The 12,504-nt window shown below is 35.7% G+C and overlaps 1 protein-coding gene across 3 annotated transcripts; it reads left to right on the top strand.

Moving 5' to 3' along the window:
- Positions 1-5,064: 5,064 nt before the first annotated feature.
- On the top strand, positions 5,065-6,063 carry LOC132002262 (L-lactate dehydrogenase C chain-like). 3 transcript variants are annotated; one of them, XM_059377353.1, is made up of 2 exons: positions 5,065-5,302; positions 5,477-6,063. In XM_059377353.1, exons 1-2 carry the CDS (start codon positions 5,065-5,067, stop codon positions 6,061-6,063), a joined length of 825 nt encoding a protein of 274 aa, XP_059233336.1. The 3 variants fall into 3 exon arrangements, with proteins under 3 accessions (XP_059233336.1, XP_059233337.1, XP_059233335.1); XM_059377354.1 differs by having other exon boundaries at positions 5,065-5,306; positions 5,481-6,063; XM_059377352.1 differs by having other exon boundaries at positions 5,065-6,063.
- Positions 6,064-12,504: the final 6,441 nt, after the last annotated feature.

Genomic DNA, 12,504 nt, shown 5'->3' with positions numbered 1-12,504 from the left:
CCCCTACTCATTTCTGTGTCCATAATAGTATTTTAATTGGTGCCAGGCTGCCATGAGCCCAGCTGTGTCGTGGTGCTATGTATAATTATCCTTAAGTTGGGTCTCTCATGTCAAGACATTTTCCAGAATCATTGTCCCATGAACAATTGTTATGTGACCTTTTTCTGAAAACCTTTTTGGAGAATCTGGCATTTAAGTTAGATCTGATGCGGTTACTCATTTTTGATAACAAGACTGGGTTGGGCTTCACGTTTTCCCTTGAGGTTCTGCTCTCCTCTCTTTATCCCATTCAAATACCCTCTAGTCTTTTCCTAATTTTTAGTATTTAATAACAACATAATAGCTAGTGAATAACTCCTCTCGGCCATAATTAATCCATGGTAGTAGAGACTGCAGTCGATATTAGCCAAAATAAAGAATTTACAAATAAAAAAATCACAATAGACTCCTGGGGGGACTCAAGATATATGTGGATTTTTGACTGCATGGTGTATTGGTGCTCCAACTCCAATTTATTCAAGCTTCAATGGTAATATATAAATTTTAATGAAAAAGGTAGACAGCATGCAAGATGAAATGGATAATTTTAGCAGAGAAGTGGAATCTGTAAGAAAGAAACAAATGAAAAAGCTAGAAACAAACAAAAAAGAGTAACAAAGATAAGGAATGCATTCAACATGTTTATGCCCAATTCAGCCAATTAAAAGTACTTCCTATGCTTGACATACCCCTCACACACACACACACACACACACACACACACACACACACAAAAGAGAGAGAGAGAGAGAGAGAGAGAGAGAGAGAGAAATTTAATGACCTTGAAGATAGGTAGGTAAAAAACAAACAAACAAAAAGTATAATCCAAGGGATGTTGGACAATATTAACTGGTTTAGTAAATGTATTCTTGGAATCCCAGAAAGAGAAGAAAAAGAAAAAAAAGAAAAAGAAAATGGAGAAGAGAAATAATTAAAGAAATAAGGGCAAAAGTTTTTCCAAAATTAGTGGCAGACACACTCACACAGACATGCCTCACACTGCCTATTATATTCAAACTGCTGAAAGGGAAAATGAGGAAAACTTAAAGGCAACCAGAGAAAAAAGACATATTACATAAAGAGGACCAAAGAACTACAGCACACTTATCCGGAGTCATGCAAGCCAGACAGACTGAATTGTAGTATTTGGTGTTGCAAAATAAATAAAATAAAAACTGCCTACATAGAATTCTGTACACCCCCAAATATCTGTCAAAGTGAAGGAAAAAATATCCACTTTACACACACACACACACACAAACACACACACACTCACAACTTATTTCTAATAGACTTGCTCTGCAAGAGAGATTAAGGAAAATTCTTCAAGCAGAAGGATAGGACACTGGACAGAAAGGTGGATAAACGGGCACCTGGGTGGCTCGGTGGGTTAAGCCGCTGCCTTCGGCTCAGGTCATGATCTCAGGGTCCTGGGATCGAGTCCCACATCGGGGGGGGGGGTCTCTGCTCAGCAGGGAGCCTGCTTCCTCCTCTCTCTCTCTCTGCCTGCCTCTCTGCCTACTTGTAATCTCTCTCTGTCAAATAAATAAAAAAAAAAAAAAAAAGAAAGAAAGGTGGATAAACTAAAAAGAAGGATGAACTCTGATATGGAATAAATGCATAAAAGCATAGATTGCAGTTTTTTCCCAAACTTTTAAGAGCTGTAGTAGATAACTTTATATAAAGCAAAAATGGTGATATATGGTGTGCTTAAAACATATGCTAAAAGTAAAATGTATGACCTAAATAGCACATGGGTTTGGAGGGAAGAATTGATATTTTTAGCTGTGAGCATCTTGCTCTACACGTTAAGTGATATAATATGCATAAATAGACAGCATTAATGTTACATAACATATAATGTAACACTATATGTGAGGGCTTCAACCCTAGGAATGACGACTAATTTTTTCAAGTTATAAATAATTCCACAATAGAGACAAATTAGGATTATAAGACATGCTCAATTAACTCAAAAGAAGGTATTAATTTAATTTATTACATATACTTATATTGCTTTATACACTTATTTCAGATTATAGGGACACATTTTTGAGTGATTTATTAGCTGAACACATTTTTTCATAAACCATAAGCTTCATGGAAGCTGGGGCCATATATGTTATTGCCTTAGATTATACACCAAAGTCTGGCATGTATAATGGGTTCAATAAATATTTATTGACTAAATGAATAAAATCTAATTGTCTTTGCAAACAACTTTCTCTACCTCAAGTGTCCTTGGTCCTTTTCTCTGCCTGGAAGAGCTTCTAGACTTTCAAGACATGATTAACTGCCTTCTCCTTTGCTAATTCCACATTTGTACAATACTCCTATTCAGTACTTAATTTCTGCAAGAACTTACCAAGGCAATGGGGGGTTGGGAGTTCAATTACGAGAAAAATGTGCTTCTTACCTTAAAGAAGTGCAGTATCGATAATTGACATGATAATTAGGTAACCAATATTTGTAATGCAATGATAATAGTACAAACCTAGTTAAAGGCTTTTCTCGACATCCAGAATGTGAGAGGATACAGAAAACAATTACTATGAAAGCTATATTATATTATTTAAAAAAAAAACTATTAAGCTATTGCAATTGGAAATTCCACTTGTCAGTGTATCATTTAATATTTTTATTTCCCTGATTTTTTAGAAACAGATTTACCTAGTTTTAGAAAAAAAATGATTAAATGACATTTGTGTAATTAAGTACCTAATAAGTTTTTCATGTGCTCATTTGGTAAGTTTAGTGTAAGTTGTAATTACAGTGTACACAAGTGTACCCTGTAGGAGCAACTGAGATCTGGTGAGTTACACATTAACTCTAATTATTGTGTTAAAATTAGCTACAAAAAGAACCATAGAGTCATGTTAGATTTCCTTGAAATCATAAGCTGAAGATGTAAACATATGTATGGAAAATTAATGTTATTATACAGCTTTCAATGCTTTATAACTTGATATTCCCTTTAATGTTGGGAATAGTAGCACTGCACACACTCCTGGACTATTATAGAGGAGGACTTCTTCCTTCTGTCTCTCTTTTGCCCAGTTCTAAAATACATGAATGGTGATATATGGAACTTTTAGCTTGCTAGTCCACCCTGGGTTCCAGCTACAGACAGAATTGGAAATACTCTTAAAAAAAAAAAAAGACTTTGGGGTTCCTGGGAGGCTCATTCAGGTAGGCATCTACCTTCAGCTCAGGTCATGATCCCAGGGTCCTGAACAAGTCCCTCCTAAACCCATATCTCCAAGAGAAACAGAAGGACCCAAAATGAAAATATAAATTGATTGTTCTTTACTACCAAGGAATTAAGAGAGCGAGTAACCCAGTCAAGAAGTGACTGGTTTGCAATGAAACGAAGCAGGTGTAGTTCTGAAATTTTGTCTTGAGGTTTTGAAACTACAAATTGCTTCTGTACCCCCCAGGAGGGGGAAATAGAATTTTAAAAACAAGAAATGGGCAGAGAACATGAACAGACATTTCTGCAAAGAAGACATCCAGATGGCCAACAGACACATGAAAAAATGCTCCACATCACTCAGCATCAGAGAAATACAAATCAAACCACAATGAGATACCACCTCACACCAGTCAGAATGGCTTAAATTAACAAGTCAGGAAATGACAGATGCTGGCGAGGAATCAGAGAAAGGGAAACCCTCCTACACTGTTGGTGGGAATGCAAGCTGGTGCAACCACTCTGGAAAACAGCATGGAGGTTCCTCAAAAAGTTGAAAATAGAGCTACCCTATGACTCAGCAATTGCACTACTACTGGGTATTTACCCTAAATATACAAATGTAGTGATCCGAAGGGGCACGTGCACTTGACTGTTTATAGCAGCAATGTCCATAATAGCCAAACTATGGAAGGAACCTAGATGTCCATCAACAGATGAATGGATAAAGAAGATGTGGTATATATACACAATAGAATACTATGCAGCCATCAAAAGAAATGAAACCTTGCCATTTGCGATGACATGGATGGAACTAGAAGGTATTATGCTTAGTGAAGTAAGTCAATTAGAGAAAGACAGCTATCATATGATCTCCCTGATATGAGGAAGTGGAGATGCAATGTGGGGGGCGTGGGGGGTAGGAAAAAATAAATGAAACAAGATGGGATCAGGAGGGAGACAAACCATAAGTGACTCTTAATCTCACAAAACAAACTGAGGGTTGCTGGGGGGAGGGGGATTGGGAGAAGGGGGTGAGATTATGGACATTGAGGATGGTATGTGCTATGGTGAGTGCTGTGAAGTGTGTAAACCTGGTGATTCACAGACCTGTACCCCTGGATCTAATAATACATTATATGTTTATAAAAACAACAACAACAACAATAATAGCCAAGGTGTTAAGGCTTTTCAGTTAAACGGTGGACTCAGCAGTATGTTTAAGATCTATTTAGCAAAATTATTCTCTCACAAAAATGAACAAAGGAACAAGAAAATACACTCTGTGTGTGTGTGTGTGTGTAGTGGGGAAAAGAAGAAAAATAATATTTTATATGAAAAGATTGGTGAGACCTATCCTATCTGTTGACTAAAACCCATTTTTTCTTTTTGGACACAAAAATTAATTCATATCCGTAATACATAAAACAATTCTCAAAACATTATTAAGAAAGTGGAAAAATAAATAGAAGAATAAGCCCATGGCTTAAATATGTTCTTCAAAAAAGAGATTAAATAAAAATTTTCAATACACAGGAATAAAGGTTTATTGGCAATTTATTGGCAAGGATGTGGAACACTCATACTTTATTGGTGATAGTGAAAATTGGTGCAACTGTTTTGAAAATCATCTTGGAATATCTAATAAAGCTCAGGAAATGTATATTGCCAGCAGTTCTAGTCCTATGTATAAATCTTAAAGAATCTCTTCCCCATTAAAGCTGGGATAAATTTACCAGAAAGTTATACTAATATTATTCATATTAACTTCAAAAAGGAAAAAACCAAAAGACCATTAACAATAGAGTAAATAGCAAACTCAGTAGGTTCTCAAAATGTCAACTATCAAGGAGAAGCTTATTGAGAGTCTAATTGAGGAAGATGAAGCCTCCCAGAGTAAGATCACCATTGTTGGCACTGGTGCTGTAGGCATGGCTTGTGCTATTTGTATCTTATTGAAGGATTTGGCCGATGAACTCACCCTCATTGATGTCTCAGTGGACAAATTGAAGGGAGAAATGATGGATCTTCAGCATGGCAGTCTTTTCTTTAATACTTCAAAGATTACCTCTGGAAAAGATTACATAGTATCTGCAAACTCCAAATTAGTTATTGTGACAGCAGGTGCACGGCAACAGGAGGGAGAAAGTCGCCTTGCCCTGGTGCAACGGAATGTGAACATCATGAAATCAATCATTCCTACCATAGTCCAGCATAGTCCTGACTGTAAGATGCTTATTATTTCAAATCCAGTGGATATTTTGACATATGTGGTCTGGAAGCTAAGTGGCTTACCTGCAACTCGTATAATTGGAAGTGGTTGTAATCTAGACTCTGCCCATTTCCGTTACCTAATTGGAGAGAAGTTGGGTGTCCATCCTGCAAGCTGCCATGGTTGGATTATTGGAGAACATGGTGATTCTAGTGTGCCTTTATGGAGTGGGGTGAATGTTGCTGGTGTTGCTCTGAAGACTCTAAATCCTAAATTAGGAACTGATTCAGACAAAGAGCAGTGGAAAAATATACATAAACAAGTTGTTGAAAGTGCCTATGAGATTATCAAACTTAAAGGGTATACCTCTTGGGCTATTGGACTGTCTGTGACAGATCTGGCAGGATCAATTTTGAAAAATCTTAGGAGAGTGCATCCAGTTTCGACTATGGTTAAGGGCTTATATGGAATAAATGAAGAAATCTTTGTCAGTATCCCTTGTATCTTGGGGCGAAATGGTGTCTCAGATGTTGTGAAAGTTAACTTGAATTCAGAGGAGGAGGCCCTTTTTAAGAAGAGTGCAGACACAATCTGGAATATCCAAAAAGACCTGGTATTTTAAAGCCTCTTAATGTTTCACCGTTCCATAGAACAGAAGATGTCAGACGTGTTTTTACATTTTGAAAGTATTTTATTTTTTTGGGAAAGTATTTTAATCTGATCTGTAAAAAATAAAAACACACTGGAGACCCATGATGTAAGTTCAGTCCCGCTAGGTTTGGAAAAGGAAATGGTAGATTTCTCTCTCTGAGTCTCTTATAGCTCAGTTCTAATGATACCCAACCTATACAGATGCAAGTTTTACTTCTGAGGTATGTCATATATGAGTTGCCTTCAGATTTAGTAGAATATGTATAACAACCCAGTATAATATAAAATGATTTTTCTCACAAAAAAAAAAAACAATAGAGTAAATAACTATGCTGTGAAATACTATAAATCAATAAAAACAAATAAACAACACCTTCACACAGGATTGTGGGTTTATCTTAAACACATGCTATTGACTATAGTAAGCAATATTTAAAGAAATAAGTGCAATACGATTTTATATATTTTTGATGTGTATAGGTACTATATATATGCCTATCTATATATCACAAGGAGACATAAATAATATTATTTGTAGATGCAGCTAAAATACAAATAAAACAAAGACTATTCTCCATTGCAAATTATTAGTACCCTTGTTGAAGGTCGGTTGACAACCAACATATCTACTAAGGGGTTAATACTGTAAATATATAAGTAATTCCCCAATTCAACAGAAATTAATTAACTAACTAACTAATAACTGGATTTAAAAATAGACAAAAGACTTGAGTAAATATTACTCAAATGAAAATATACCGTTGGTCAACAGGTGTGAGAAGATGCTCAAAATCACTAGTCATCAGGGAAATGCAAACCAAAACCACAATAAGGTATCACCTCACACTTGTTAGGGTGACTAATAATGAGTGTTGGTGAGATGAAGAGAATTTGAACCCTTATTTAGCTGTTCCTCAAAAAACTAAAACTAGAAGTGTCATATGATCCAGTAATCCTACTCTGGGCAGACATCTAAAAAAATTGAAATGAGGATCTCAGAGACACAGCTGCACTTCCATTGGCCATTACAGCATTATTCACAATAGCCAAGATATGGAAACAAATGAAGTGCACATCAGTGGAAGAATGAATAAAGAAAATGTGTTGTGCATCTTTATGTCAGCATCAAGTGTGATGTGCCTGTTTCTTTCAAAATGGTAACACTGTCTTAATGTTCACTTGGAATCAGAAGATGCAGCCTTAGGCCCACAAGAGTTGGCGATTTAGAATTGAGATAATCATATAAAGTTAGGGCTCTTGAAATGCTACACATTCTGTGAAAAGCAGACTGCTAAAAAATGTCCTGTTGGGGCACCTGCTGGCTCAGTTGGTTAAACATCTGCCTTTGGCTCAGGTGATGGATCTCAGGATCCTGGGATCAAGCCCCACATTGAGTACCCTGCTTCGCAGGGAGTCTGCTTCTCCCTCTCACTCTCCCTCCATGAGCACACTCTCTCACCCCCCCCCTCAAATAAATAAAATTTTAAAAATTGAATAATACCATAAAATAAAAATTGTTTAAATGTCCTATTGGCAAAATAATAACACAGGGAAAGATGTCTGTCTGGGCTTGGGTTTCAGTTGAAACAATAACAGCAATGATGACAAAACCTCTCATGAGACCTTTTTTTTTTCAAGATTTATTTATGTATTTATTTGACAGAGATGGAGATAGTGAGAGAGGGAACACAAGTAAGGGCAGTAGGAAAGGAAGAAGCAAGCTTCCCATTGAGCAGGGAGCCCAATTGGGGCTTGATTCTAGGGTCCTGGGAGCAGGGCCTAAGCCAAAGGCAGATGCTTAATGACTGAGGGACCCAAGTGCCCCCCTCACGAGACTTTTTATTTTATTTCTTTTTATTTTTTTAAAGATTTTATTTATTTATTTGACAGAGAGATCACAAGTAGGAAGAAAGGCAGGCAGAGAGAGAGGGGGAAATAGATTCCCTACTGTGCAGAGAGCTGATGCGGGGCTTGATCCCAGGACCCTGAGACCATGACCTCGAGCCAAAGGCAGACACTTAACAACTGAGCCACCTAGGCACCCCTTATGAGACTTTTAAACCACAGACTTGCACCACTAAGAATTTATTACTATCAGGTTGATCTATGCCCATGATTTACCTGACCTGGCAAAAAGAAATACAATAGTTGACTTATGGGACATTTTCTCATTTCAGTATACATGATTCTCACAAGCAAGACCTGCTGGAAAATGACTTGTCAGTCCAAAGATAGAAAAATGTCCTGAAAGAAACCAAGACAAGGTAGAAACAGAAAGGAAAATAAACAGCAGAGTTAGTGCCCCAGAACTAAGATGGCAGGGCTTTTCTAAAAAGTGAAATAAAGTTATAAATTTTGAATTCTTATATGCCAGTACACATTGTCTTCATTCCCTTTAACCTTCATATCATCACCAAGATAGGTGATTTTATCCTCATTTTATAAATGAAGAAATATAGGTGTGTAAGGTGTCAATGACTTGGCAAAAAATACAAGGCTAACTCGTGCAGCATGGGTTAGCCTTGTGTGCCAGACTCTGGGGGTGCTCCTAGATCAGCCTCTGTTAGAGATGCAGTCAGTTCTCGATGGGCACTCTGAGATCAAGAGTTAAATCCTCCTGACTTATTCTCAGAGCCTTGATTTTTTTCTTTTTTTCTCAGCTGGCCACCAGAATAGCCCCCAAGTAGCCTTTTCCCAGTGGAGGATTTAATGCTGAAGACAGTTTTATGAAGAGCCTCATGGGTAAAATCAGTGTAGAGGAGAGAAATGGATACATTTCTGAGGAGATTAAGGTAAATTTTATGTCAGATATTACTTTAAATGAAATTAAATGGTACATTTCAAAAAGGCAGAGAAACAACAAGAATGAAGTATGGGTTTATATAATAATGGGAACTCAATTATAGTTGCTGATTGTGAAAAAAATCAGCTTTAGATGGAGTTTTGAAAAGTGATGTCAAAGAAATTTCTCTTACCTCCTTCTCCTCCCTGGAAAAAAGAAGTAAAATGAAGTCTAAAATAAAAAGAAGAAGAAAGAACAAGATATAACAAAAATGATTTGAAAAAAGAACTTAATGAGGCTTCTGGAAATACACATGAGTCATAAGAATTTATTCTATAATTTATTATTCATATATTTATGTAGTGATAGAAAGATAATCAGATGAACACAGCTGAAAATAGAATTGATGAGCCAGAAATTAGGTGTGATAATATTACACGGAGTAATGAACAGAGAGGGAAAATGATGAAAAAAAAGAAATTGTTCATAGGTATGGAGAAAAAGAATGAAACGATCTCATATATTCTAATGGGAAATTTAGGAGAAGAGGATAAAGAAAAGAAGGCGAGAAACAATGCCCAGAAAAATAGTGGTAGAACAACTTATTTTTTATTATTCCTATGCAAAGAAAAATTAGAACATCGTAGCCTGTAAGATGGTATTTGCAACACATAAGCCAGCAAAGTCTGTTTCCAAAGTGCATACCCTACAAATCAATTACAAAGAAAGCTATGTTATTTCTAGTAGAAAAAAAGACAAGACATGTAGAAAAAATTATAGAGTAGGAAACACAAATGAACCAGAAATATGTGATAAAATGGATTCCTGGCTATTTTAAGAAGTCACTTTGCAATCTAAACTACTTAACTCTTTAACTCTTGACTTTCACTTCATTACCACATTAATTCATTGTTATTTTTTTAAATGTATACAACAAATTTACTTCAAATTGATAACACCAAGTGATGTAACAACATTTTAAAGGGTGTATAAAACCCATCCAACTCCAGCTTTCTCTTCCATTCATTTGCAGGAAGATTCAGTGGAACCTGTAATGTTCCGATACTTAAAAAATAATATAGTGAATAGTGCACAGTACAAGATTTGACAAAGTGGGCAGTAAGGGTAGTAAGTACACTTCTTTAAAAATTTTTATTTTATTTATTTATTTTTATTATGTTCGGTTAGCCACTGTATAGTACATCATTAATTTTTAATGTAGTGTCCAATGATTCATTAGTTACATATAACACTTTGTTTGCTTTATTCCTCTATACTTTTTTATATTCTTGAAACTAATCATAATAAATTAATGACATTTAAGATAGAAAAATATGGGGGAGGGATGGCTAGAAGAAGATAAATGTGCTATGGCAATTTTACCATTACCAAATTCTGATTACAGGGACTTTTAAGTTCAAATGCATTGAAAGGTAAAATTATAATTAGTATTCATATCTGTTTTTCACAACTCTTTAGCAGAGTCTGCTTATTGTAACAATTGTATTTGTAATGCAGCCCATGCCTTGACAGATACTAACAAAAGTAAATCAGCAAAATGATTCTCCCTCTTCTTCCACCCTCAGGCTCCGGGCAATTACAGAAACTATGAACATCTGCTTGGATTCTGATTGCCATGTTCACTGATTCAGTGCACCCAAATAAGCAACAATTAGTCTGTTCAGCATGTGTCAAAAGATCTGTCAAGTTAATTCAAATTAAGACAGGATAAATTGAATCCAGTTGGCATCATGCATATTTGTATGCAAAGTTTAAACAAGCATCAGCTGTGCTGTGTTATCATTTATTTACAAGCAAAACAAAAATATATTGTTACATAATTTCAGAAATAACTATCTCTCATCATATTTTACTACATCATCAACTTGATGTATTTTCTTGGGGTGAAAGAAAAATTTCTAATGGATTTGAGTGGACTCCTGCATTGCATTAGATCAAAATAGTATCTTTTTTCTTGGACTCATTTATCTTAGTTCCATTAATTAGTTCCTAGGTACACAACTGGGTTTCAAAACTTGAGATGTGTGAATTTCCATAAATGATACTCCCAAAGGTGAATGCTTTTTATATATAAACCTCACATTTATTCTTAAATCTTAAACATTCTATAGAATGTTAATGTCTTCAAGTTGTCAGGTGATAGTTTTCTATCTCATTTATTGCATAGCAGTCTGTAGTATTAAATATCCCTATACTTGAATGAAGAGAGAACCTGGACAATCAGAGAATTAACGACACTGAGGGAGCTGGAAGGCTCTTAGCAGAAGACAGAATGAGGGTGCTTCATTGGCTCAGTTGGTTAAGTGACTGTCTGGCTCAGGTCATGATTTTGGAGTCTAGGGATCAAGTCCCTCATTGGACTCCCTGCTGGGCAGGGAGACTGCTTCTCCCTCTGACTCTCTCCCTTCTCGTTCTCTCTCTCTCTCTCAAATAAATAAGTAAAATCTCAAAAAAAAAAAAAGACAGAATGATGGCAGTGGCATTAATTATCATCTATTCTGTTTTCCAACTGTCACAACTAGACAGTACTCCACTTTCCATCTCTGTTGCTGTTTGGATGGAGTCATGCAGGTCATCTAATGTGCTGTATGCTATTGATCTTCAAAGGAGGGGCTCCACAGTGCTGCTGTATCTCTAATACACTCAGATGAAACATAACTTTTGGGAAAAAATAGAAAATTGCTTTACCAAGCTCTTAAGTGTTTACTTTAAGTGAGTCATATTCTCCCACTTCTGACACTTTTTCTCCCACGTTTGATACTGAGAGAGGAAGAAGGAGGCTGTTAGAATTCATGGTTCTGATTGAAGTTGGAAATAGAAGAACTGAAAAAAAAAAAAAAAGACAGAAAGAACAGACTTTTAGGAACTATAATATGACATGGGATTTAGTAGAAGGGAAGTTCACAATGACAATTAGGCAAATAGTTATCAAAATGCCTGCAGTTCTGGCCATTGGTGAGTACTGGTCAGAATCTTAGAGCAGGACAGACTCTAAAAGGACTCCATTTCTACAAAATAGAAATAATTCAATTCTATTCAAGTTAAGGAGGTTGAGATATTCCTCCCTTTCCTTTCATTTAATATGAATATCAACTAAACATTATGTTGGTAAAAAGCATTTGTCTGTGGGTTAATATATAAATTTTAATATAAGTTCTGACTGTAAGAATTGGCCTTTCAGAAGAAAAAAAAAAAATAAGAAGGAATAAGCAACACATTTCCCAGATGGGTAAATTATGTTGACAGTGACTTCCCATCTCTATTATCATAGTTCTTTATGTTTTTGTTTCAACACTCCAATCTTCTGATTCTTTAAAGTATGTTGTTGTCAAAAATATTAACTATCTTGACCAAACTTTTGTCAGAAGCCATTGTGATAGCCCTACTTCCCTTCTTGACATCAAAATTGTAAGAATCGGTCCAGAGCTCAAGGTTAAAATCAAAGTTTTCTCTCACAGACAAGAGACTTCCTCTAAATTTAGACAACAACTGCTCTAAGAAACAACATGCTTTACAATTCTGTTTTTAATAAGCTATAACTATACATTTATGGTCTATAAATATATATTTTTACCTTGTCCACAAGTTTATCTTGAGAATGATCATCAG

The sequence above is a fragment of the Mustela nigripes genome, chromosome 14 (assembly GCF_022355385.1).
Source record: "Mustela nigripes isolate SB6536 chromosome 14, MUSNIG.SB6536, whole genome shotgun sequence".
NCBI classification, from domain to species: Eukaryota; Metazoa; Chordata; class Mammalia; order Carnivora; family Mustelidae; genus Mustela; species Mustela nigripes.
This window is presented reverse-complemented; position numbering and strand designations above follow the sequence as displayed.